Consider the following 25,425-nt stretch of genomic DNA (forward strand, 5'->3'; position numbering starts at 1 on the left):
GTGGATGGGATCTCTTGAGGTTCAGCACCTTACTCAGTGCTGGGCCAACTTTAAAAATGACTCTAACTTCACAGTTTCAAAGTTAGATTATGTTGCTTAGGCTCTTGTGCTCTAAGTTCTAAATATCCTCGAAGATGGAGATTCCACAGGGTTTCTGGGCAGCATGTTGTTCTTTTCTCTGATTTGCATGTATATGTGGACCTGTGTGTCTGAACAACTCTGCTCCTCTCTTCTAAAGATGAAGTCAGCAGAAGCCCATCACTGCCCAATGTGACCGGACCTCACTATGTCATCCCAGAGAGCAGCAGCTCTGCAGGAGGGAAGGCTGCACCCCCTACAAAAGAAAAACCAAAGCGGAATGGTGGGCGTGGGATTGAAGATATGCGTCCCAGTGTGGAGAGCCTGCTGGATGAGCTGGAGAGCTCTGTGCCAAGCCCAGTGTAAGTAGTGTTTTGGTGGATGCAGTGGGGTTGGACAGGCTGTTATGGGAGTGTAGTGGAGGGGCAGATGTTGTGGGACAATGGCAGACAGATGTGCTTTGGCTGTAGGATGTGACATCAAGCAGGCACTTGAAGATGCTCATGCTCTTCTATCTGCTGCAGCTCTTCCTGGATGAAAAAATACATGAGTTATGTTACTAGTAGCACATTTTTTTTTTTTTAACTCAGATTTGTAGCTGTCTGGCCAAATGAGTGTTTGGTCATGGTCTGTTCTTTAATGGATGGGTGTATGTGCATGTACACTCATGTTAGACTTGGCAGAGAGGCAGGACCTGTGTGTGTTGCAGAAGCTGGATCTGGGGGAGGGCTGGCTAGGGCGAGCAGTGCTGATGACACTTGCCATGCTGTGCTTGTTTAGAGGGGCCAGTGAGACTTTCTAGGAGCTCTCCCCCAGGCCTAGATGCACTCTTTAAAAATAAATATATTTTATTTTCGTCAGCCCTGCAATCACTGTGAGCCAAGGGGAGGTGAGCAGCCCCCAGCGTGTCAACGCCAGTCAGCAGCAGACCCGTATCTCTGCTTCTTCAGCTACACGAGAACTGGATGAGCTGATGGCGTCCCTCTCTGACTTTAAGGTGCTTTATCTTGACAGCTTGCACCTCATCTCGTCCCTTCCCACGCCCAGGCTCTTGCATGTTGGCCACATCTGCTGACCTTATCTGATTTCCTGACTGTCCGCTTTGCCTCTCATCCCGTGGAACTTCTTTTGGTAGTATTTGTGCTGCTATAGGTTCTTAACTGCAATAATTTCCTGTCGCTGGTGTGGGTAAGGGAATTCTGGGGTCTGTTTTTCCATCTATTCTGCAGTTTGTCTGCATTTGGCAAAGATAATGAGCTTAGTTACTGCTCAGTGCACAGTGAATTATTTTGCTGTGCTGCAAGTGAATGAGAAGTAGGGGAGCATGAGACAGCACCAGTCTGCTCCATGACAGAGGCCAGGCTCTTCTGTTCCATGGGCTGACCCTCCAATGCAGTGTGCTTATACTTTGTGCTTCCCCGAGGGAGGTATTAGGGGCTTAAAGGCATGTGGTATGAGCATTGAAACCTTTGCATCAAGCAGCTGAAAACTTGAAGGGTTTCAGTTTTAAAACAATATCACTTAGTTCCTCCCCTGGGACAGGGGAGGTTTAGGTTAGATATTAGGAGGAAGTTTTTCACACAGAGAGTGGTGACGCACTGGAACAGGTTGCCCAAGGAGGCTGTGGATGCCCCATCCCTGGAGGCATTCAAGGCCAGGCTGGATGTGGCTCTGGGCAGCCTGGTCTGGTGATTGGCGAGCCTGCACATAGCAGGGAGTTGGAACTGGATGAGCATTGTGGTCCTTTTCAACCCAGGCCATTCTGTGATTCTGTGTTTCTATGATTCAAATAGGATTAAAGACCGAGCTTGTGGGTGAAGGATGGCAAACACTATTCAGGATCTTGTTTGCAAATCAGTGTATTGTGTTGGAAAAGAACTGCTACTGCTACTTCAGTCACAAGTGACACACAAAAAAATTCCCATGATAGCAGCAGCAGAGGAATAACTTGTCAGTGGAGCATCAAGCACTTGCTCTGGGTGCTTAGATAACTTACAAATGCATACATTTCTATTCATATAGGTATACTACCCTTTTTACACTAGGTGGTTAACTGTAGAGTTTATTTTCATGGTTCATCTACCCACAGTCATAGCAAAATAATTTTCCTCTCTCTACTTGCAGCTGACTTGCTTATAGCATCGCTGAATTATTCTCTTGAATTTGTTCTGGGAGAGGTGGAGAAGCAAATATCTAATATGTTGTCATTACTGGGTGTGCCTTTCTTACATACACGTGCAAGTCTGCTTTGTAATCCTACAAAAGTTCCAAACTCTCTTACTTTTTCCTCACATGGAAGAATCTGCCAGTGCTTGGTGGTGTTTCTTGCCTGTGTTAGCCTCCATCTCCTACCATGAGTTTGGTCCTGAGGCAGTCAGAGCTGAGCAGTGTTTTCTGAGAAGATGTAGACAGCTGAGAAGCCAGCAGTGAGCCTGCATGCTCCTCGGGACTTTGCTTGCCCTGTACTTATTGGCTTTAATTCAAGTCTCCAGCCTGTGACTCATGTACTTGACTTTGTGAGACTCAAGGAGCTACTTGCTGTTTTCTCTGGACTTAATTTAGTATGTATTTAGTCACTGCAAATAGTGATGCCTTACTGGTGCTTTTCTTTTTCCATATTAGGTCCTAGGGCAGAGAGCAGGCTATCAGCAAGTATCTGTTCCATGCAGTTGAAAAATTGTGCTGTTGTGAAGCTGGAGAGAGTTCCCACCTGTGCTGCTGGCAGCATACCCTGCCTTGCTGCTTCTGCGTGCTGTCAGTGCCAGGGCCTCCTGCTGCTTTATCAGGGCTCAGAAAACAAGCTCGGGGTGTGGTTGCTGCCACCAGTCTTTGCTCCTAGGTGAGCTTTGGCAGCACGGGACGTCCTTGCCCACCACAGGCCTTTTTGTTTGGTGCAATTCCAATAAAAGCTGCGTGAGTGAGGCTCGATGCTTTCTGTAACACTGCCCTCCTTCCTGGTTTCTTTTCTGCTTGAACTCTAAAAACAACCTGAAATGCAACAAGATCTCAAGATCTATAAATGCAGGGTTAGGATTTCTGAAAGGCATTGAGCTCATCTGTCTAAATGTTGTTCCCCACAGAACCAGCAACACGATTTCTGTAATAGTTTCTCTTCTGTTATTATTGTCACTGGCTGTTTTTTGAACAGCTACTTTACTTTTTCCTGTTCTTCGTTCTCCTTTCAGTCCTTTTTCTTTGTTTTTACCTCCCCTATTTGTGCCAATGGGTGGTGCTGACTTCTCTGTAGAAATGACCTTCTAGTCTGTACCAGCGGCAGGGTGTAAGGGGGAGAAGTGGGCTCTTTCCCAAAGGTGAAAAAGAAAAGGCTGTCATTCACGTGCCAGACTTGTATGTGGTTGCAAGAAATAGGGCAGAGAAACGAAGTGCAGTATTTAATTAGCTGGAGTTGGTAGCTGGTAAAACTACAGGCCCCAGTGGATGGCGGTGGGAGAGGTGGCAGCCCCAGTATTTAACTTCTCTCATACCCCAGAGAAACAGATGCTATTACAGACTGATCCATTACCCTTTTATCATCTTTTGCTCACTTTAATGAGTTGCTCGTTCCCTTTGCTTACAGAATCCATTTGATTTTGGTTATCTAGCTCATCAACAGGCACTGAGATTATTTAATGCACTTGGTTTTTCAGCCTCTGACATTTCTGTGTAATGTGATGCCTGCTCACTGTGCTGCTTGTGTTTAACTGTTGTGTTACTGTTATGTATTTAGCCATTGCTCTTAATTGGTTAGTATGTTTTCAGTATGCTGGAAATATTTGCTTCTGAGCAAAATGTCAGCCTTGCCTTTCAAACAGCTGACTGTTTTAGAAAGTCTGGAAACTGAGTAAGTGTGAACTATAGCATAACACCCATTTACTTGTACAAGTACATCCATGTTAGGCAAAATACAAGGAGGAGGGCAATATGAGGAAATTCCCTTGTTATTTTAATGTACTTGCTGGTTCTTTTCATCTTGCTTTACTCCTGGAAATGAGGAGCAAGCTGTGATTAACTGCAGTCCCCTATTGCTTTCTAAGATGCCTCTCCATAGCACTGCTTGGGGACTTCACCAGTGTGTGTGCTCGCTGGCTCCTGACCCCTTGGCATGGGAGTTGCTTAGGCCACCTGAAGGTATCTGTCTCTTCCAGCTATTGGCAGATCTTGTTTGTGTTCTGGTTAATTTTTTTCCTTTTATTCATGACAAGTCCCCATACAGGTAAGTAAAGACTGACCTGTTGCTACATTAGGATGTGAGTGTCTTAATTTCTTAAAGCTTTTTCAAAAAACACAGTGAGGAATCAGAGTATGTCTTGATTATCTGTTGGATTTGGAGGTCTTTGGATAGGCTTTTAAAAGTGACCGGGCTCTGCATTGGCCTTAGGTTGACCTACTGTGTGAGCTTGGCTAAGGCAGTGTTCTGATTTTCTCTATTTGACAAAAAGGTGTAATGCCAGTTTGTCTCCTAAGGCTCAGGCCAGGAGCCACTGAAAACAGGAAAAGGAGGACCCATGATTCTTATTTTCTTTTAAACACCCTCTGAGCCAAGGAGAACCAAAAACTTGGTATCAGTCACTCTTGCTAGGGTGTATTCTGGATTAAAATGAATACTGATCTTGTTACAATTGAAATGTGGAGATGGTGACCTAAGTAGAAGAGGTTGATTCTGGCAATCTAAGCAAAGCTTAGAAGGATGTGGAATGACTGGCAAATCTGTTGAGATTCAGTGTGTGTCACGTCCAAGGTGAGATTGATTTTGTGAGCAGAACAAAGCCCATGTCATCTGCTTTTGTTGTGCATGCCCTGAGGCTTTGTTTTCACTGCCGTGAACTCAGGCAACTGGAGCACGTTGTTAGTGTATCAAGAAGAAAATGGCATGGTTTGTTCTATTCATCGATTGCTTTTTTTTTTTTTTCAGCTTTGAAATACAGAATGTACGTAGCTGGGTATGAGTAAGTTGCTAATGTGACCTTCACTCACAGTGCAGACATTCCTGGGCTTGTAGCTGGCTTCCTGGCAGCTGCTGCCTGCCCCCATCAGAGCTGCAGGTGAACGCATGAGGTGTTACGTAAGAGAGTGGCAGAGAAAAAGGATCTTGGTGGCTGTAGAGCTTCATATCCTGTGATCTCATGCAAAGCACAATGTCACATTGATTCTCCTCTTTGCTATCCTGTTCTCATTCCTATTTCTCTGATGTAAGGCTCGGGATCAGCATGGCTCCTGATTTGGAGGTCGCGATTGTTATAACGCTACATACCATGCTTCCTTTTTTTCTGCCCTCAGTTTCTTATTTCTTATCTTTCTTTTTTTCTCCTTCTTTCTTCTGTCTCCTTTTTACAGACTATGTCTCTGATTCCTGAACCCTCCCTAGAACCGGTTCCCGATTCAGCAGATGCAGACTCCAGCAGCGTTCCTCCCAGTATAACAGTGCTACCCCCTTCCAAATGCCCTTCTGTCAGGCACAGCGGGGATGTGGCAGTGCCAGCAGGTGCCCCCTCAGCAGTTCTCTGTGCTGAGGAGGGCAGTAGCACTGTAGTGTGGCCTGCTTCAGGGCAGTGTGCCACTCTTCCACGTGTACCCTCTTTGCCACAAATGGTCCCTGTGCCCCCTCCACGTGTCTCTTCTGTTTCTGCTACTCGTGGGGAGCAGATGGCCTCTGCAAGTTCGGTGAGGCTGACTGGAAAGCCTGACTCTTCCAGGAAGACTTCCCAGGCTGTGGCAGCTTCCAGGGCTGAGCTTCTGTGTAGATCTGCTAAGGTGGAGGCACAGGGCCTAGAGCTGGCAAAAGAAAGTGAGAAAAAGGAGCAGAGAAGTGATCCCAAACTCTCAAGCATCTCAATTTCAAACACTGGAATAAGTGGTCAAGGGAAGGGGCAGGCAGCTAAAGAATTGGATCAGCAGGGAGTGTTCAGGGATAACTCAGCCCTTCCTTCTCAGGGCAGAAGTGTGAAAGCAGCCTTAGATGAGCTGTGGGCCCTGGAGCTGTCTGAGCACGTACCAGAAGTACACATAAAGAGTGACGGCATTTTGAGTCCTGTGTGTAACCCTTCTGCTGTGGCCCTGGATCAGTGGGGTGTCTCCCCAGACATTGAAAAACAGCTGGGCTTTGTTGTGGAGCAAGGACGGGAGCTAAAGGCTGAAGTACCACATGAAATCCAAGTAGGTGGCTGTCCTGACCTGGTCAAGAAGAGGCAGGGCAGAGAGAGAGCTCCCAGGGAGACAGGTACTGCTAACATGAACAAAGCCGGAGGAGATGAGGAAAATGAGCAGATCAGAAGCTCTGCAGTTGCTCCAGAATCTTCTGAAAACACTTGGAAAGCTGAATGGGATTTGCCATGCCTCTCCAAACCACCCATTGAAAGGATTTCTGCATCAGGCCAGGCAGGCACTGAACAAATTGGGGAGGAGGATGAGTCCTAGCTAGGGCTGTCCTGACAGTGCACTAACGTTTTGTGAGTGGTGTGAGTGTGCCTGGGCTCACCCACACTAACAGCATGTGTTGCTGAGCAGCGTTACTGACAGCTGCATGTCATGGAGGCTTTAAGTCCTCTGCTTTGTCCTGTGGTCTGTTCTGCATGTCGGTCAGCAGCACAGAACATGGCAGAGTGTAGGGACTGCCCTGTGAAATGGGTTTTTATTCCTTAAATGGAATAAGGCAGATGCTTAGTCCATAAAGGCCTCTGAAAAGTTAAAGGGCTGATTCACTCCTCTGGAGGATGTTCCTCTGCCTTTTTAGGTCTTGTTGTTGGACCTGGTTGGTTCCTTCCAGCTCTGGATGTACGTTTTGTGCACCAGACCAAGAGTCTCGTGCTTGTAAAGGGCAAACACTGAAAGTCTGCCGTGTTTCCGTGTGATGCTGAAGTTTCTTTAATGCTCCGTGCAGTGGTTGTGCTGCACCTCATATCTTGACTTTGTGCTGGGTAATCTTTCCCTTCCTTTTCTAGATAGTTATTTTTGGCTACAGTGGTTATCCTTACACAGTTTTTCCTTGCACTGAGTCACTGTTCTGGACTGTGCCAAGAAGAATTTTGGCGTTGTGGAATTAATGTCATCGCTCTTCCTGCTTACATTTGTCACTAATGGCTTGAGTTTGTGCTGTTGCATCTTGAGGCTTGCTCTTACTCTTTTCTCTGCTGACACTATTGCCTTTCTCATCTAGATTAAGTCTTTGATCAAGAGGACAAAAGAAACCTCCAACGTGCATCCAATGAGTCGTGACCTCTCTCCAAGGCGTAAATTAGGTCCTGCAATATTTCACAAGACTGAGTCCCAAGATCGCTTGATTGAAGAGCTGCAGGACAGACTGGGAATTGCTAAACAGGAACAGGAGGAGCGGAAAAGCCAGGATGACTGGCTGACAGAGGGGGTCATTATCACTGCCCGACCCCAAGGGGAAGAGCAGAATGGTGGACAGCAAATAGAGAAGGTAGAAAGTGAGGGGAACTTGCACTTCTGGGAAATTCGAGCATGTTCCTCTGTCTAGGCAGCATTTTGTGGAGGTGTATGTTAGGTTGCACCTTAAACAACATGAAATGAAGAACTAACTCCTACTCAGCCTCTTTCGTCCTGAAAAGTAAACTGGCTCTCAGTTCCTAGTTCATGTTTAAGAATTGGAGTGATATCTGAGGGTGCTGGTAATGGTACCTGTTTGGGCAATCTGCTGCTACTGCATATCAAATACCTGTGTGGGTATTGTTTGAAAACCCTTCTGGGAGGCCTGTCAGAGAGGGATGCCTTGTCTTCCCCAGTATGTGCCTGTGCAGGAAGTTCTGGGTGTAAGATGGTGCCCTTCCTTAGAGTTACACAGAGAAGCGTGTTTTCTGGTTCCCTTCTCTATTTTCCCTGTTCCTTGGTTCTTTTCTGCTTTTTTCCCCTTAGATAAAGATGTTAACCGCCAGAGGCCTCTGTTCTTACCTGCTTTGCTTGGCCATGGCAGTGAGGTTAATGTCCCAGTTGTGCTCTGATGTGAACCAGGGAGGTTCAGAAGAGCAGGAGGGAGAGCGCAAGGCACCAGAGATCATTACTTACTGGTCTGTGCTTCCAGCCTTCCTGTTCCTCTTTGGATTTACTCACTTTTCTTCCTGTCTTTCTAGGTGGTATTCCCTCCAGAATCCCCACACCCCCAAAGGAGGACAGTCTCTGTTTCAGCCTCTCCCCCACTCCAGCCTTCCAATGAAGCTGTGAAGACAGTCCCTGCTAATGCTTCTCCCTCTCATGTACCTCTCCTCCCACTCCCAGCTCAGCCCTCCCATGCACTAGCTACCTCAGCTCCGTGTCCAGTCTCCTCCTATTCCTTTCGCTTGGCTCCCCAGCCACTTTTCCAGTGGGAAGCTTCTGATGCTGATTATCATGAGCTCTCTGTTGTGGGCACCCCTCCTTCTGAAGATCCTATGCATTCTTCTCCCCAGACCTGGACCCCTAGCACCAAGACGGTCATTTCTGTTGGCTGTCAAACAGAAGATGAGGCTTTCTTCCCGCGAATGCAGGCAGGATTCTCTTTTCTGCTTTCCTTTTTATTTAATTTTAAACACAGTGTTGTCCAGTCTTTCCACTGCTGTCAGCTTGGTAGCTCAGTAGATATAATGTTCAGGTGAAGGCTGGCTCTGAACCACTTAATGAAAGAGCAGAGTCATTAGTGGTATCAAATCAATGCCAGCTGTGCCCATCTAGCACTGCAGACTACATGGCTGTGCACTAATCTGCTGAGATGTGGGTGCTTCCTGTCTGCCCTTTGTGCAGCAGGGATTATGATTTGTTTCCCTCTGAGATGAAGAAGGTAGCTCTGAAACTCAGGTCTCAATTCTCCCTGCCACAATCTCTCATGAGATGGGAAGAGGGATGGAAAAATGACAGTGAAATCTCAATCCTTCCTGTGCTTGCCCATGTGATGAGGTATCCCTGGTGCATTTGGAGGAGGAGCTGGTGCTCTGTGCCTCCTGTCAGGGAGGGGTTGCAGCCCTGGGAGGCTAGGAAGTTGTAATACACGTGAGCTGTGCAGTGTTATGCCATGCTATTTGTACAAGCAGGTCTCAGCAGCCAGCCAGCCTCCGCATCCTGAACTGTTGTACTTTTCAGGTGACCTCTGCTCCTCCCCTCACCCACAGTGCCAACCTGCTGGCTGCCTGTGCACCCCCGGGTCCTCCCAGCCCTGAGAAGGCAGGAGCTCCTTTGTTTCCTCTCAGCATGGTGTGCTCTTCAGGTGGATGTGTGTGCTGGGAACTGCTCCTGGAGCTTGCAGTGTGGTGAATATAGCTGCTGTCTGGTAGTGCATGGTTTGGTGCTCATATAGCTCCCAGCTGAATCGGAGTGCTGGTAGGTCTTGTGGTTAAGGGGCAGTTTGAAGGGCCTTTGCATGAAGGATTCATGTGGATGCTGTGCTGTGTCCCCTTCAAATAGCAGGCATTGTGTGCAGGATGTTGGAAACAAACCTGTGAGCCGGCAGGAAGGCTGGACCACCGAGCCAGGTAGTGATGGTGGTGTCCTCAGGTCATTGAGCCTGCACTGAGGTCATCTGCATGGGCCACACCAGCAAGGCAGAGCAAGTACTGTGTTTCTACGTGTTGAATTCTTCTCTCCTTTCTTTCCAGATGGTATTTATGATTTGTCTCCTTGTAATCTGTGCCTGGTGGCCACAAGCCCCTGCTTAGTGAGAGAGGATATGATTGTTTCAGCTCTGTCCAACTGTTTTCCTCGTGCTGTGCTATGCAGGAAGCTCTGGCCTTGTCCTGGGACTCTGCCCTGGCCCTGTGTACATGGGGCCCTTCTGTCCCTGTCCTGTGAGCGTTCTCCTTGCAGTGGAGTGCTTTGGAGATGTTCACTGTAACCGTTTGGTAGCAAATAACTGCTGTATGGCAGAGGGTTTATTTCAGGCTCCAGACACTGGGGCTTTTCTGTGCTGCTGGGCTGGGAAACTATGTATGTCATGAGAATTTTTCTACAAACAAGTGGAAACCAGGCTTTGTCACTGAGTCAGCTGGTTGGCTACAAGCGTGACTGGCTGCAGGACAGGGAGTAGAGCTCCTCCAGTGGCTGGAAGGGCAAATTCTGCCGGGCTCTGTAATACTTCAGCAAGTCCTGCTCCCCTGCCCGTGATGGCAGCTGGTGGGTTGTTCACAAGTGTGAATTTCACATCTGTTTTTAATCTGGCCCCCTAGCAGGAGGCTTCAGAGCAACATCTCAGGGGGGGACGACTTCTGTGGGTCCTTCTAGGCCTGAGAGTGGCTATTGCAGTGCAGTCAGCTACGATAATCTGTATCTCATTTACTGCAGTTCTCCTGTAAAAAGGGGCTTTGGTGTCCAGAGAGAGCTCATACTTTATTCCCAAGTCGTGAACCTCAATAAAACTTCTCTCCCTGTTCTCTTCTGGGAAGCCTTTCCAAGCCCTGTGTACTGTGACAGTGTGGAGTTCCAGAAACTGCCTCTGGGATGAGGATTGTAACCCCTTCCCTGTGCATTTCCAGAGGTCCAACAACAGATGTGGCAGTGTTTCCATTGCAGCCCTGTCTGCTCGGGCTCTGCTGTGGATGCACTGCCCTCTGTGTGGGTAAACAACAGGCAGCTTGAAGGGAATTTCCTTCCTGCTTCCACTTGCTTAGCTTTGCCGTGGGATGAGAGCCACCTGATGGGGCAAAGGAGACTTGGCAAAAAAAAGGGAATGTACATAAAGGGTGCAGATGGAGGAAAGGGGAGCTTTAGCTGAAACTGAGATGGAGAGTGGAAGAGAAGAGGAATCCCTTTTAAGAAGGATAGAGAGTGGCAGTAGGAATAGAAAGAGGTCAGAGGGAAGGGGCCCTCTGGATGGCGTCTCTGCTTTGACAGCTGGCCAGGAACTGATGAGGTAAAGGGAGATTTTTGGCAGAGGCTTACAGAGCCCTGTTCTGAGTGTTTGGGAACAGCTAGTAACTCTGCTGTGTGTATAGCAAAGGAAAGTCAAATCCTTAGTTGCCTGCTCTGCTGTTTTACATCCCAGGGTCGCTGCATGTCTCTGCATGGGCAGAATGTTTGTACTTGATCCTGGCTCTCCCAGGCTTCTGCAGAGAGCATAGCTGTCTCCTAGCAGTCTCTGGTTTGTCTCTACAGAAGTGCCACTGGCAGCAAGAGCAGAGATTTTTCTGAGAAGTGCAGCAACGTTTGCTATATAACCTTTGTTTTCTCTTCCCTACAGTTCATGGCACAGGGGAAAGCCGGCGGCAGCAGCTCCCCACCATCCACCACCCCAAAGCCTGGCAGTCAGCTGGACACCATGCTGGGAAGTCTGCAGTCTGACCTGAACAAACTGGGGGTAGCGACGGTCGCCAAGGGTGTGTGCGGAGCCTGCAAGAAGCCGATTGCTGGGCAGGTGGGTTGAAGGTGCTGTCTCATTGCCGAGCCTTGGCCTGCAGCTGGGAGCAGTGGGGAGGGCTTCTTTCGTGAGGCTGAAGAGACTGGAGATGCTGGAGAAACTGAAGTACTCTATTTATCCACTGGCTAGGTACGCTGTAAGCTCCTCCAGTGACCTCTACTCTGCCCTTGAGGGACTGCCCTCTCCTGAGATGATAGGTAATTCAGTTTTCATGCTACCCCAGTCCAGGGCTCACTTGAGTAGTAGAACTTGCCATTCTTGCTGACCTCCAGCTGGTGTCTTGTCATGTGGTCTGGGGAGAGTGAGATGGAGTTGTCCTTCATAATCTGTCTTCCCAACAGGTAGTTACAGCCATGGGGAAGACCTGGCACCCTGAGCACTTCGTCTGCACCCACTGCCAGGAGGAGATTGGATCACGGAACTTCTTTGAGCGGGATGGGCAGCCCTACTGTGAGAAGGACTATCACAACCTCTTCTCTCCTCGCTGCTACTACTGCAATGGGCCAATCCTTGATGTGAGTTCCTGGCTAGGGTTAAGAGCACTGGCGAGGTGCTGCAGGCCTTGCTGTTAAAAGCTCTATCCTTGTGTCCTGGGTGAAAGATGTTTTTAGGGACTTCTGATTTGCCTTTGCCCTGGCTCTGAAAGACAAACAACTTGACCTGGTACAGTTCCTACACTCATGAGGTGGTTCAGTCCCCCTCACCTTCCCTGAAGCTGTAATCCTTTGAAACTCCATGTGGTTCCATCGTTCTGATGACTCCCCAGCTCTTTTCTGCTGGTAGCCTGTAGTAACAGCACCAGTGCTAGTCCTGAGAGCTGGATGGGGCCCTGTGTAAAGGAGGAAGCAGTGTGTAAGGTCATTTTAGGGTTTAAAAAAAAAAAAAAAGTATCCCATAGGGAAGGTCTAAATGAAATAGAGACAGGGAAGAATTAGCTCAGCTCTATGAAGGACAGTCTGTTTTGATGCATGCAGTTGTCAGCGTCGACTTAAATGTGTTCTTCCCCACTCCCTACCCCCCTTGCTCACCTCCAAGCTGAAGCCATGATTTATGTGACTTTTCTTTGTGTCTTCTGAACAGAAAGTGGTGACGGCTTTGGACAGGACGTGGCACCCTGAACACTTTTTCTGTGCCCAGTGTGGAGTTTTCTTTGGACCTGAAGGTATTACTGGTTAATGTGAGGGGAAAACATTCTCCTTCCTGAACTGCAGACAAGTGGTGTAAGGCAGAGCTGCTGTTGGGGGCTGGCTTGAGATGACAGGAAATGCTGGAGATGGAAGTTACAAGGGAAGTAACTGTTCATGGGGGAAGACCTTACCAGAAGTCTTTTCACTGTTATGCTCTGGAGCGGATGAGCATGTGTGTGCATGGGACAGGAAGGGCAGCAGAACAAGAAACAGCTGCCTGCTGTGTTTTAGGGGAGATGAAGGGTGATCCTACCCACGCTGGTTACCCCACGGAGCTTGGCTGCTATAGGTGAGGGTCAGGAGCTGATGATCTTTGCCTCTGTTCTTCTTTGGCAGGATTTCATGAGAAGGATGGCAAAGCCTATTGCCGCAAGGACTACTTCGACATGTTTGCTCCCAAGTGTGGAGGCTGTGCCCGGGCTATCCTGGAAAATTACATTTCTGCCTTAAACACCCTGTGGCACCCTGAGTGCTTTGTCTGTCGGGTAAGAAAACCAAGGTCCTTTGTGGCTGCTGGACCCCTGTCCTTCACATCCTGCAGGAGTCTGGTCCCTTATCAGGAAGGAGGAATCTGTGGGGTCATGAGAGACCACCAGCACCACAAGATAAAAATGTCAGCAACCAAACACCTTCTTGCTCCTCTGCCTGTTTACACGAAACCTTCTTGCTGCATTGCTCTTTCTGTTCCCAGCTGCAGTTCAAGGGCTTCTGCAGCAGTGCACAGATAAACAGAGACATGTTTTGTGACCTTTAAACAATTATAAGCTAAGCTTCTCTCTAAGCACTTGCCTCAATGGTCAGATTTTGAGGACCTTCCTTTTGTGCTCCATCTGACAACATAAACTAATGAAACTGACCTTGTTCAGACAAGCATGCACGTCAGTGGAATAGTGGCAGGCTCCATACAACAGGCATAATAAACAGGAGTACTGCAGATTAAATGCTTGGCACTCTTTCAGAGAGCCTTGCAAATATTATCTCTTACAGGCCCCAAGAGAAGAGCAAATACAAGCCAGTGTTTCCTAGAGTGAAACGAAAAGGCAGAGGCCAGATTAAGCAGCAGAATCACAAGCTGCTGGTTCCTGCTGTGATGCTCAGGGCACTGCTCTGCTTCCCTTCCCGTCGCCATGCTGTTGGCACTGCCTGTCCGGTGCTGTCTGGCTCCTGCAGCGGTGTGGGGGGAGCGGAGCCAGAAAATGGCAGTGCTGGCTGCGTGGGGCCAGGCAGGGCCAGGCTGTTTGTGCCAGCATTGAGCTTCTTTCATGCAGTTCTGCTTTTCTTCTCCCTGCTGCCATGCTGCTTGTTTTAGTGGGGCTAGCTCTGATGTCTTCCCAGACACAAGGCAGGATTCTCTTCCCCATTTTGCTAAAGCAGAGGAGACTTTTCAGCTGTCCTGCTGAGGGTGGGGGCTGTTTATTGGACTAATTGTCTGCGCTGGATAAGTGTTGGACTCGCTGTAGGCAAATGGTGTTTGAGCATGGTGTTGAGAGTATTTAGCTACTTGTGGCTCTGCATGTTGTTTGCTGGGCTCTTGTTTGTGTTGGGGTCCAGCTGAGCTTCCTCTGTGGGAAAGAGGCTGGTGTCTGGACTGGCAACACCAGGATTCTGGAGATCTGGCTTCTCCTCTGGGCCCTTCTGCTGCTGTGTTCAGTGAATGGAATCCAGATCCTGTGCGAAGCATCTCTCTAATGCCAGCTGTTGTGGAGAGACTGCTTTGGAAAATGTTCTTTTTTTTTTCTTTCAGTTGCAACCAGCCCCACATTCATTACATTTTACTGTAAGAAACCTTGGTTGGTCCCCATCCTCTGCTTCCCACCGTGGGGAAGCTGGGCTGAGGTTAGGAGTTAAAAGGAAAGGAAGGTGCTGCAGTGTGTCCTGTCCCAAGGGAAGGAGTGTTCCTCCTCCTGCCTGGTAGCTGGTTGTATTTCCTCCGTGCGAGGGAAGCCAGCTGGAGGCCACGGCTGTTTCCCCTGCTTGTGGCTGTACCTGTCCATCTCTCAACCTGTCCTTGGCAGCTCTTCTCAACAGACAGGAGTTTGGTTCAGTGCACGGCAGGATGATGCAGGGCAGCAACTCGCACTGCCTGCAGCGCGGCTGGTTTGTGCCACGGAGCGGAGGAGGTTTGTGGAGCTGCCCGCATCCTCAGCTCATCACTGAATCTGTCCCCTTCTGCTTTCTCCTCCTGCAGGAATGTTTCACACCGTTCATCAACGGCAGCTTCTTCGAGCACGACGGGCAGCCCTACTGCGAGGTGCATTACCACGAGCGCCGCGGCTCGCTGTGCTCTGGCTGCCAGAAGCCCATCACGGGACGCTGCATCACTGCCATGGGCAAGAAATTTCACCCCGAACACTTTGTCTGTGCCTTCTGCCTCAAGCAGCTCAACAAAGGAACCTTCAAAGAACAGAACGACAAGCCCTACTGTCAGAACTGCTTTCTCAAACTCTTCTGTTAAAGGCATCATAGATGGGAGCTAAGCATCTTTCTGCCCCCCCTTGTGGCAGTTCTGTCCCTTTGAACATTACTGTGATTTAGAAACCTTACCAGGCAGGGGAGGGGGCGGGCGGGCGGGGGGTGGGTGGCAGCGCTCAGTGCTGCTGCAGAGAGGCAGTAGATCCAGAGATGAGACGGACCATTAAACTGGAAATGCCCTTGCTGTGTCTCAGCAGAGAGAGGCTCGGTCCCCTCATTACGGTGTGTCTGTGTGTGGCTGACAGCTGAGCTTAGCCCCAGGGCTCCACCAGGGAGGCTGTCCTCAGCCCCTCCTGCCAGGAGCCGCGTCTGCATGTAGGGTTCTGCCTGTGTGTCAGCTCTGGGCAAACCCTGGCGCTCACAGACAGCGCAGCCCTCTGTTTTGACACCTGGCACAGTGAGGGCACCCCACGACCTCAGCAGCACCCTGCCTCTGCTCCTCGAGCCACGTGGCACGCGTGACTTAAGGCTCAGAGCCTCAGTGCAAGGCTGCCACGGCCCTGCAAGGGTCTCTCCAGTTCCATTACACTGTAAGGAGTCGATACCACTTTTTTCGTTGTTGTTTTGAAGAGGAATGAAGGCGTTACTCTGTGGGTTCCTCCTGGTTTGTTACTCCGTGCCTCCTCCCAGCACGTGGGAAGCAGTGGGTGCTGCCCCCCCTGCAGGAGTGCGGGTGCAGGGAGTCAGAGCACAGCATTACTGCCCGTCCCCGGCAGGAGTGGCTGTGTGAGCGTCCATCTGTCAGAGGGGAAAGAGGCGAAGGGGTTTAAGAAGCCAGGAAGCAAACCGAGCCCTAACAACCTTCTCTTTCTCCTTCCTCTCTTTGCTAACGAGAGCTGCCAGCCTTCGGCCTTTCCCCTCGCCGCGCTCCCGTCCCACGTGTGCTCCTAAGAGATGCTACAGCAATAACTTTGATACTGACTGTTCTGCGACACGCCCGGTTTTACTATGGGAATGAATACTGTATCCTGTCTTTGATAAGATTTCTACACTGATTTTGTTTTGAATTCGTATCTAATTTGCTTTTAATCCTCTTGTAACAGAAATTGGTTTTTGAAGTGATTTTTAAGAGAGCGACTTTTCTCTCGGCGCTGCGCTGACGGCGCCGTTAAACCCAACGGGCGCGGAGTGCTTCTGAGGGCGGTGCGGGGGCGGATTTATCACCGCCGCCTTTGGGCCGCGCCGCTCCACGCAGCGCCCGCCGGCTGTGCCGGGAGCAGCGCGCGGGGCGGCGGGGCGCAGCTCGGGCTGCGGGGCGGTGCGGGGCGGTGCGGGGCGGGCAGCCCGCGCTCCTGGCGGCCGAAGCGGCCGCGGGGCGGAGCCGTGCCGGGCTGTGCCGGGGCTGCCGCCGCGTGCCAACGGGAGGGCCGAGAGCTTCCGCCCTCGGAAGGCGTAACCGGCTCCGTGCGGGCCGCACCGCGGCGCCTTGCCGCCATGTAACGCTCTCGCTGTGCTTTGCTTCCATTTAAGTTCTTGCAGTTACGCCAATAAAGTTTGTACCGTTACTCCGTGCCGGTGCCGCTCTGTCCGTCAGCGCCGCCCCCTCCGCCGCAGCGCGCTCCTCCGACCGCCAGGGGGCGCGCGGGCGCCCCGCGCCTTCCGCCGCGGTGCGGTCCGTCCGCCGTCGGCGCCGCTCCTGTGAGCGGCGGGCGCGTCGCCCAACCGGAGCCGCGATCCGACCTGATTGGCAGTTGCGGGTAGCCAATGGGCTGCGCGAGAGCCCTCCCGTGGCTCGCTGCGATTGGGCGAGAGCCGCCGTATGAAAGGCGGCGGCTCCACCCTCCGCCCCTTCTTTCCCGGAGCCCTCGTGGAGGTGGGTGCGTCGCGCGGCGCCTCCCGGGCGGCTGTAGGCCCGGAGCGCCCCCGGGGGTGTCGGGGTCAGGGAGGGAGCGCGGAGTCCGGGCCCGGGAGGACGGGGAAGCGGGCGGTGCGCGGGGCCGGCTGACCGCGCCTTTCTCGCAGCTCACAGCTCGTCTTTAAACCCGCCGGGCGATCCTTGGAGCACCGCCGCGATGCCCAGGGAAGACAGGGCGACGTGGAAGTCCAACTACTTCATGAAAATCATCGTGAGTGCCTCTGGGGCGGCCGGGCGGAGCGGGGCCGGGCCGCGTCCTGCGGGTGCTGTGCGCTGCGAGCCGGGGCCGAGCGCCGCCCGGCCGTGACGAACGCGTCGGGGCGATCCGGGGCCGCCGTGCCCCCCCCGCAGCTCCGCGGGTGCTGACGGTGCTCTCTGTGCCGCAGCAACTGCTGGATGATTACCCGAAATGTTTCGTGGTGGGAGCGGACAACGTGGGCTCCAAGCAGATGCAGCAGATCCGCATGTCGCTGCGCGGGAAGGCCGTGGTGCTGATGGGGAAGAACACGATGATGCGCAAAGCCATCCGCGGGCACCTGGAGAACAACCCCGCCTTGGAGAAGTGCGTACCGCCCCGTGCGTCCCCGGGCCCTGCGCTGGGGATGTGAGCAGCGGGGCTGAGCGCTTTGCTTTCCTCCAGGCTGCTGCCTCACATCCGTGGGAACGTGGGCTTTGTGTTCACCAAGGAGGATCTGACCGAGATCCGGGACATGCTGCTGGCCAACAAGGTACGGGGGGGGCCTCACAGTGCCAGGGCTGGGAGTTGTTGAGTTAATGATAACACAGAGGTGTCGGGGTTGCCTGGTGGGTGGGAGCCCCAGGGAGCTGGGAGCCGGGCCCCCCAGCTGCGGGTGACAGACCAGTGTTCAGTTCTATCTCATGCGTGCCCAGGTGACGTCCATCCTGCTGGAGCACATCGGGACGAGGCTGTTGCTGCCCCATGGGACCCGAGAGGTCAGCACTTCTCCAGCTGATCTTCTTGTCTCTTCTTCCTGCAGGTGCCGGCAGCTGCCCGTGCTGGTGCGATTGCTCCCTGTGATGTGACTGTGCCAGCCCAGAACACTGGTCTCGGACCTGAGAAGACCTCCTTTTTCCAGGCCTTGGGCATCACCACAAAGATTTCCAGAGGGACCATTGAAATTCTGGTGAGGAACAAGGATTGATGATTCCATTTGTAATGAAATACCGTATTAGCGGTGCGACTGCTTCATTTTGGGCTAGGTTCAGTTTTATGGCGGAGGGGGAGGTGGGTTTAAGTTCCTCCATCAGATCCCAGCTGCGTGGTTAAGCTCTTCTGTGGGAATTCATAAACTGCAGGGAGCCGTGTTAAGGCACTGCTTTCCTCCTGGTGAGCAGCAGTTGCTTGTGAGGTCTTAGCTTGTAGAGGTGAACTTGGAGTGTCTTTTCATTGTGCTCCTCTATTACATTAGTTCTGTTTTTTGACATTAGGGATATACCTTTGTGTATTCACTTGTTTTTCTCTTCTTTTCTCAGAGTGATGTGCAGCTCATTAAGACCGGAGACAAAGTGGGTGCCAGCGAAGCCACCCTGCTGAACATGCTGAACATCTCTCCCTTCTCCTTTGGCCTGGTGATCCAGCAGGTCTTCGACAATGGCAGCATTTACAACCCTGAAGTGCTGGACATCACTGAGGAGACCCTGCACAAGCGTTTCCTGGAGGTCAGTACCACAGCCTCTGTTTGTTACGTCCACCTCTTCCACTGCAGGGAGAAGAGGGACTGGAGGCCCTGTGCCAGGACGGGGTGTCACCTCTGGTGTCTTCTGCAGTGCTGCAGAGCCAGGAGCTCTCCCAGCTGTCCCGCAGAAACAGTTGGCCAAGGAGCGCCTTCTGTAGGCTTTTGTGGCTGAAGCAAGGGAAAACATACCATGTGTTTCATTAACTGAGGTGTGTGTGGGATTGGTGAACGCGTTGAGACAGTGAAGCGCATAAGGAACCTGGAAGCTGCTTCAGAAAAGACTTGAGGTGGTTCAGATAGCGACGTCTTGTGTAGTTGCTGGAGCTGTGTTACGTGGGGCGTTCCGTGCGCTGTGCCTGCTGGTCGGAGCCCGGGTGGCACCAACACCAACACCAACTTCTCCCCCGCAGGGCGTTCGTAACGTTGCCAGCGTCTGCCTGCAGATCGGGTACCCCACCATCGCCTCCGTGCCCCACTCCATTGTCAATGGCTACAAGCGGGTGCTGGCGGTGGCGGTGGAGACCGACTACACCTTCCCGCTGGCTGAAAAGGTATCGGCCGCTCTTCCCGGCGGCTCTGGGGCTGTCGGGTGCTTTTGGGGGCCACTGCTCACGGCTGAGCGTTGGCCTCTTTGGTGGCAGAGCTCCCATCCTGCCCTACACGTGGTTTGCCCGAGCTCTGCGTTTCCCTCTGCAGGTGAAGGCGTTCCTGGCCGACCCCTCCGCCTTCGTGGCCGCTGCTCCGGTGGTCGTTGAAACGGCTGCACCCGCTGCTGCCGCCGCCCCGGCCAAGGAGGCGCCGAAGGAGGAATCGGAGGAGTCCGATGAGGATATGGGCTTCGGCCTCTTCGACTAGCGGGCTGCCGGCCCTGCGGCCTCAAATAAAGCTCTGTGCCGAACGCTGTGTCCGTGTCCCGGCGCTGTGCTCGGTGCTCCGGCGGGCGGGGTGGGGGGGGGGGGGGGGGGGGGGGGGGGGGGCAGCGGTGCGGCGCCCCCTGCAGGTGGGGGAGGGAGGGGGGCGGGCTGGGCTGCTGAGGGGCGCCCTCCGCAGGCGGGGCGGGGTCGCACGGCGCGGTGTCGTGTCTGTCCCGGCGTGCCTTGCGGCGTCTGCCGCCCCGGAAGGAGGGAGCGCTTCCGGGGGCGCAGGCGGCGCCATGGCGGCCGACACGCAGGTGGGTGCGGGACGGGCCCGTGGCGGCGGCGGTCCGGCGGTGGGGCGGGATCCGCGCGGCTCGGCCTCACCGCACCTCTCCTCACCGCGCTCTCTCAGCACCCCCCCACCCCCCGCCCCGAGGCCCGGCTCGGTGCCGCGGGACGCGGCGGTCAACCCGGGGCGGGGGGGGGGCCGCGCTGGAGCCGCCGCTCCGTGAGCGCCGCCGGGAGTTGGGGAGGGGGGGGGGGCCGAGCCGTGTCCCTCCCGGGCGTTCTCTGCGCCTCTGTGGGGCGCCCCGCGCCGTTCGGGTCCCAGCGGAGAGCCCGAGGGCCCCGCGGCCCGGCGCTGCTCCCTGGGCGCGTCCCGGCGCTTCACGGTCACGGGCTGCCCGCGGCCCGGCGCTCCGACACGGCCTCGGGCGTCCCACGAAGCGCGGAGGGCCGCAGCCCGGACCGCAGCCGGTGCCGCTCCCGCCCATCCGCGCGCTGCCGGCGGAGCCCCTCGGTGGTGCCGCCCGGCTGGACTGCCGGCGCAATTAACTGGTTTTTCACGCCTGCGAATCTCCCCACTGCTGATTCAGCAGCACGAGGAAACGCGGCTCGGTTGGTTTGCATAGGATGAGTTCATGGGGCCGAGGGCTTCTAAAGGAGATCCTTTACGGCTGCAGTGGCCGTATCGGTGGGTCGGGGTGTGCGGCCGGGCCGGGGATGCCCTCCGGACGGACCGTTCCCGTGCACCACGGAGGGGGCTTTGCTGGCAGCAGCCTCTGGGCAGAGCGGAGGCGATTCCCGTTCCTCACATCGCTGTTTCCTGTGCTTCTGAAACGCCTTTTGTGGCACAGCCGGTAACGTTTTGCCTTGAGAGCTGCTCAGTTTGAGAGGTGGGTTTTACAAGCCCTCCTGGAGCCCCGTTGTTTTAATTGAACTGAATGCAGAGGGCAGCAGGGTGTGATCCTGAGCCCTGGGCGGGCTGCCCACAGCCTCTTCTCGTGCATGAATGTAAAGCTGGAAGTTCATTGCAGCAGTCTCAGCGGCTGAAGGAACGCACCTCTGAGAATACAAACTGCCTTCCAGTTTTTTCTCACCATCCACACTGCACGAAGGCTCCCTCAGGCTCACATCTCACTTGGAGAGCTGTCTCAGGCCCCGGCAGCCTGCGTGTATAGGAACACAACAGCCAGGGTAACACAGGCGTGTAAAGGCATTCAGTTCTGTGATGTGCTTTTTTGTTGTGCTTGGGTGCTGTTGGTGGCATAAGGGAGGAGTTTTATAGCAAGGCATAAGTTCTTCTAATCTGATGAGTCCAATGTGCAAAGCTCCTGGATTGTGTCTGCTAATCCTGGTTGGGAATGAAGGCAAGTTGTGCATTCTTGTCCTGATTCCCTGCAAGTGATTTCACAGCCAACGACAGAAACCACAGGTTGGTGTTCTGGGAAGTGTGGTTAACTCTGTGATGGGCCCCCAGCAGTTAGAAGTCCCATTTAAGGGGTTCTCGGGCTTTAGGAGATAGCACATCTCTAGGCCTTCAGCTTCTCAAGTCCTTGTGCTGTCAGGCATTGATCTGTCACTCTGTCCTTTTAGAAGGGTGAATGAACCTTAAGGGGGCCACGGTAGGTTAGCAAGCAGAAAGCCGTCATCCTTCAGTTTAACAGGAAGTCTTTGGAGCTGCTTCTTGAGTGAGCCTTTCCCTGCTAGGCTGATTGCATCTGGTCGATAGGAGGTTGTGCAGCTGCTGGTTGTGCTTTTCTGTATGTGGACACCAAAGGCGCCCTGATGTCTTTTCCCCATCCGTGTGTGCTTTTAGATATCTGACACACTGAAGCGGTTTGCAGTGAAGGTAACTACAGCCAGCGTGAAGGAGCGGAGGGAGATCCTCAGTGAGCTGGGAAAATGCATTTCTGGGAAAGGTAAAAGCGTTGGGGGGCTGTTTTGGTCACCGGGGCGGAGGGGAGTATTGGAGTCCTTTGTTTAAAGTGGGTGTGAAAGTTGTGGGGTGGATCTTAGGAGCATGGGGTGGCAGCACCTGCAATGTGTGCTTTCTCCCCAGTTAAGTCCAGGTGTGGGCTTTGTGTGGGAGCATGGATTGCTTATTTCTCTCTGACTCTTGGCTTGGTTTTGTAATGATTCGTGGCGTATTTATATAATCCCATGTAAATATTTCTATACATATAGCTCATACACATATAGAGATTTTAGATGGTCTTCATGAAAGCAACATTCTTAACAATCCTTTTGATTTCCCCATATTCTGAAGGTGACTGTGGAATAGTGTGTGCTCCAACGTTGTCCTTGTTTAAAAAATACACATAAAATATGTGAAAAAGAGAGAAATCTAAATATGATCCTTGCAAACACCTTCGTGTATGATGAAATGGCCTCCTGATTGCAGTTGCAAAGTGTGCTGTGTGTATTACAGACCTCGGTGATCTCTAAAGAAACATTCTGAAATTCAATCTGTTGCAGATCTTCCCGAGGGTGCAGTGAAAGGCCTTTGCAAACTCTTCTGCCTTACTCTGCACCGATACCGGTGAGTAACTTGATGCAGAATGCTGTGTTATCCAGTCTGTTAGCGTTAAGGCATTTATCAGTTAAATAGGCATGGAGCATCTGGAGATGTTACCTTGCAGTGCCATGTAGGTGCTGGTGGCGTGGAAAGATGATGTCTCGTAATGATCCTCTCGAGTTAGGTTTGACATTAAAGCTTTACAGCTCTTGTTTTGTGCTTTGCTTTTGATTTTGAAATTGAGGCTTGCAAACTGAACCACAGGATGCAAGAATGCCCATCTCCACGTCACTGTCCTTCTGAAGTGAGCTGGAGGTGTCCTTTAGACACACTTAGGCAGGGTTACAGAAGAGAAGCTGCTCAGAGCCTGTGCGTTCCTTTGGAGCCTGCCGGAGTGCCTCCACGTAACTTCTATCAGCTGGAGAAGGGAGCGGAGCTTTCTGCCAGAACCTTCTCTGCTTCTTGGAACAGCAAGGATAAAATAACCGTTGGCTGCCATGAGGAAGCAGAGCCCTCCGTGTGCTGCGAGGGTTGTAATGCGTGTCGCGTTGGCAGGATTCATAATTCCACAGAGCTGTGTTTTCCATTCCCACCAGCGACGCGGCGTCGCGCAGAGCCCTGCAGTTGGCGCTTCAGCAGCTCGCGGAGTCCCAGCCAGATGCAACAGCAAAAAACCTTCTGCAGTCACTTCAGTCTTCGGGGATCAGTGGCAAGGCTGGAGCTCCCAGGTGCGTGGCGCTTTGCGTGGAAGCACTTCTGAATTGCTGGTTCTTTCAGAATGGTCGTTAAAAAGCAGTTTAGAGGCTAAGTTAGCAGCGACTGTGTATTATTGTTTTACCTCTTTCACATCTTCTGTGAAAGCAGAGGGATTTTCTTGGTGTTACTGCTGGTGGATGTTGGTCCAAATTACAGTTTTACTTCCGTTAAAGTCTGGAGCGATAAGGATGAAGTCTTCTGAATGCATCTTCTCCATCCACCTCCTGCCTTCTGGCTGAGCAGAGGTGTAGCTTTTACAAAAATACCTGATCTGGGTTTAAAGGTCTGCAGGGTTACAGTATTTACCCTTCAGGTGGCTGTGTCGGGGTGCTTTGCATTGTGCGTGAGAATAGTTGCTACCTTATCTCACTTAGAGAGAGATCAAAATGGGGTGGGATCCTCGGGGAGCTGAGAAGTGACTTCTGCCACCTGAAGTGTAGGAAGGAGAGGAGAATTGGCATAAATCAGAGCTGAGCAGTGTGCTGGGAAGGAATGCAAGCTGAGAAATGATTTGGCATCTATGGCTGTTGAAGTAAAGATGAGCAGCAGATGAGCAATCTTGAGTTACTTTTTGGGCAGTCTCAGTTGGCAAAGTGTGTATCTCCTTTCTGTAACGCTTCTGGAAAGATCAGGAAAAGATCTCTTCATTCCCAGCAGGTGAGATTTGGCCTCTTTTGTGCTGATCAGAGGTTCTGAGTGTTAAACGTGAGCCAAAGCACAGCAAGCAAACCTCATCAGGGCTTATGAGCACCAGTTATTTCTTCTAAAAACCAACAATTTAGCTGCATTTTTTTTTTTTGCTATAGAATAGTTTTGCTGATGAGGTGGTGTTTTGTCTTGGTGTAGATGCTCTGGTTCTGGATTAGTAGGTGTAATGGATGTACCAGGAGCTGTAGATTTACCACTGTCTTCTGTTTCCACAACAGTAAGAGCAGTGGATCTGCAGCCCTGCTGGCACTCTCCTGGACATGCCTGCTGGTACGGACAGTCTTTCCAACACCTGACAAGAGACAGGGAGAAACCTGGAAAAAACTGGTAGGTTCTTTTTGGTTTGTAGAAATACCCTTTGGAGATGAGGACTTCAGTATTGTGTCTTCAATTTGATGAAACACTGCAAATAATTCTGAACGTGACTAACAGCGTCGCATTAAAAACTGGGTTTGTAGGATAATTTTCTTTGCTTTCTGGTGGATTTTGATCTCTCCTGTTCTTCTGGAGAAGGCAAGAGATGGGGCAGTCTTGCACATGCTCTGCACACAATGGTGTGCACCTGTGTTTCTAGATTAGGCTGTGCCAGTGGTGCCTCCAAGGTGCCGTCTGAAACGTGCTGTCAACTCCTTGTGCCTCCCTGCCTTGCCTGTGATACTCAGTCACGTGTTAAGTTGCCTTTTGCTTTCTTTCTGCCTTCTTTGATAATCTGTTGCTGGGACCACACTCATAGCATCTTGGAATGTAGTTGGCATACACTTTAAAGAGATGTAACTTGATATAATTGTTGGTTTCATAGTCGGGGTTTCTAGAACTGTTACACACAGTTCTGCAAAGTGGTACATGTAGGTTGAAAACAGTGGCAGCTTCTCATTTTTCCTGTTTGAAGAGCTGAAACGGCCCAAGGACTTCTTTGTAAGCAGGTGGAGTTGATCACTGGCATCTGACATTTCTGGTGTGACACGAGCTCTGTGAGAAGCAGGCCCATGAGGGCGTTCTCGGCTCTTTCCCTTGGCAGGTGGAGGTTCAATGTTTACTTCTTTTGGAAGTCTTGGGAGGCTCTCATAAGCAGGCAGTGGTTGGAGCAGTGAAGAAACTGAACCGACTTTGGAAAGAGGTGATGTATACTTCATCTAGCTTTATTCAGTAGCAATTCTAGTTTCTGTTGCGTTAATTTGCTTTTTTTTTTTTCTTTGTCCCTCATCAGAACCAAGATCTGGTGGATCAGTACCTATCTGCCATTCTTGGTCTTGAACCAAACCAGAGCTATGCTGCAATGCTGGGACTTGTGGTGCAGTTTTGCACAGCTCAGAAAGAGACTGATATTATTAAACGCCACAAGGTAAAGCTGCTGTATTCCTGTTTTGTTTTAACCTTTTTTTGGGGGGGGAAGTGGGTAATAAGTAGCATTGCTTTTTGTCATGAGGAAGCAGAGTTTCATTATCTGGTTTCATTATCTATCGATTCAGTAGGAATGCACATCTGGGTAAAGCAGTGGAATGGGTTTATAAAGGAGGTACCAGATATGTGAGTCTGTGCTTTTACACAGATTGCCAACAGTGCAGCCTTCTCCCTGGTTGTAGGAATTGAAGGCTGCTATGTGGCTGTCAGTGGGTTTTGAATGTTGGGCTGGCATGTACAGCAGGCAGCACTGATCTCTGCTCAACTATCTTATGTGAGGAT

At 51.7% G+C, this 25,425-nt stretch overlaps 3 protein-coding genes across 16 annotated transcripts in view; all 3 read left to right on the forward strand.

Moving 5' to 3' along the window:
* PXN (transforming growth factor beta 1 induced transcript 1) overlaps positions 1 to 16,577 on the forward strand; it is a 42,224-nt gene extending 25,647 nt beyond the window's left edge. For 7 of the 12 annotated variants that reach the window (XM_046901102.1, XM_015275211.4, XM_046901099.1 and 4 more), the window contains 11 exons: positions 239 to 440; positions 940 to 1,075; positions 5,413 to 6,453; positions 7,232 to 7,498; positions 8,166 to 8,558; positions 9,148 to 9,228; positions 11,237 to 11,410; positions 11,755 to 11,928; positions 12,494 to 12,575; positions 12,937 to 13,085; positions 14,789 to 16,577. In XM_046901102.1, the coding sequence (XP_046757058.1) occupies positions 239 to 440; positions 940 to 1,075; positions 5,413 to 6,453; positions 7,232 to 7,498; positions 8,166 to 8,558; positions 9,148 to 9,228; positions 11,237 to 11,410; positions 11,755 to 11,928; positions 12,494 to 12,575; positions 12,937 to 13,085; positions 14,789 to 15,055 (2,966 nt within the window). In that variant the 3' untranslated portion in view covers positions 15,056 to 16,577. Of the gene's footprint in view, positions 1 to 238; positions 441 to 939; positions 1,076 to 5,412; positions 6,454 to 7,231; positions 7,499 to 8,165; positions 8,559 to 9,147; positions 9,229 to 11,236; positions 11,411 to 11,542; positions 11,611 to 11,754; positions 11,929 to 12,493; positions 12,576 to 12,936; positions 13,086 to 14,788 lie in introns of those variants that run through there. The other 5 variants (XM_046901105.1, XM_046901106.1, XM_046901103.1 and 2 more) reach the window with 4 other exon arrangements.
* A 290-nt stretch (positions 16,578 to 16,867) lies between these two features.
* Positions 16,868 to 19,527, forward strand: RPLP0 (ribosomal protein lateral stalk subunit P0). Its single transcript, NM_204987.2, is given in 8 exon segments — positions 16,868 to 16,885; positions 17,035 to 17,138; positions 17,314 to 17,489; positions 17,568 to 17,655; positions 17,926 to 18,072; positions 18,422 to 18,607; positions 19,035 to 19,175; positions 19,321 to 19,527. Coding segments are annotated over 7 exon segments (951 nt in total). The 5' UTR covers positions 16,868 to 16,885; positions 17,035 to 17,084; the 3' UTR covers positions 19,480 to 19,527.
* A 241-nt stretch (positions 19,528 to 19,768) lies between these two features.
* The window catches only part of GCN1 (GCN1, eIF2 alpha kinase activator homolog), a 40,621-nt gene continuing 34,964 nt past the window's right edge, over positions 19,769 to 25,425 (forward strand). For 2 of the 3 annotated variants that reach the window (XM_015275397.4, XM_015275398.4), the window contains exons 1-7: positions 19,769 to 19,795; positions 21,580 to 21,682; positions 22,239 to 22,302; positions 22,875 to 23,006; positions 23,961 to 24,069; positions 24,761 to 24,859; positions 24,950 to 25,084. In XM_015275397.4, the coding sequence (XP_015130883.2) occupies positions 19,778 to 19,795; positions 21,580 to 21,682; positions 22,239 to 22,302; positions 22,875 to 23,006; positions 23,961 to 24,069; positions 24,761 to 24,859; positions 24,950 to 25,084 (660 nt within the window). In that variant the 5' untranslated portion in view covers positions 19,769 to 19,777. Of the gene's footprint in view, positions 21,196 to 21,579; positions 21,683 to 22,238; positions 22,303 to 22,874; positions 23,007 to 23,960; positions 24,070 to 24,760; positions 24,860 to 24,949; positions 25,085 to 25,425 lie in introns of all 3 variants that reach the window. The other variant, XM_046901403.1, reaches the window with a different exon arrangement.

The sequence above is a fragment of the Gallus gallus genome, chromosome 15 (genome assembly GCF_016699485.2).
Source record: "Gallus gallus isolate bGalGal1 chromosome 15, bGalGal1.mat.broiler.GRCg7b, whole genome shotgun sequence".
NCBI lineage: Eukaryota > Metazoa > Chordata > Aves > Galliformes > Phasianidae > Gallus > Gallus gallus.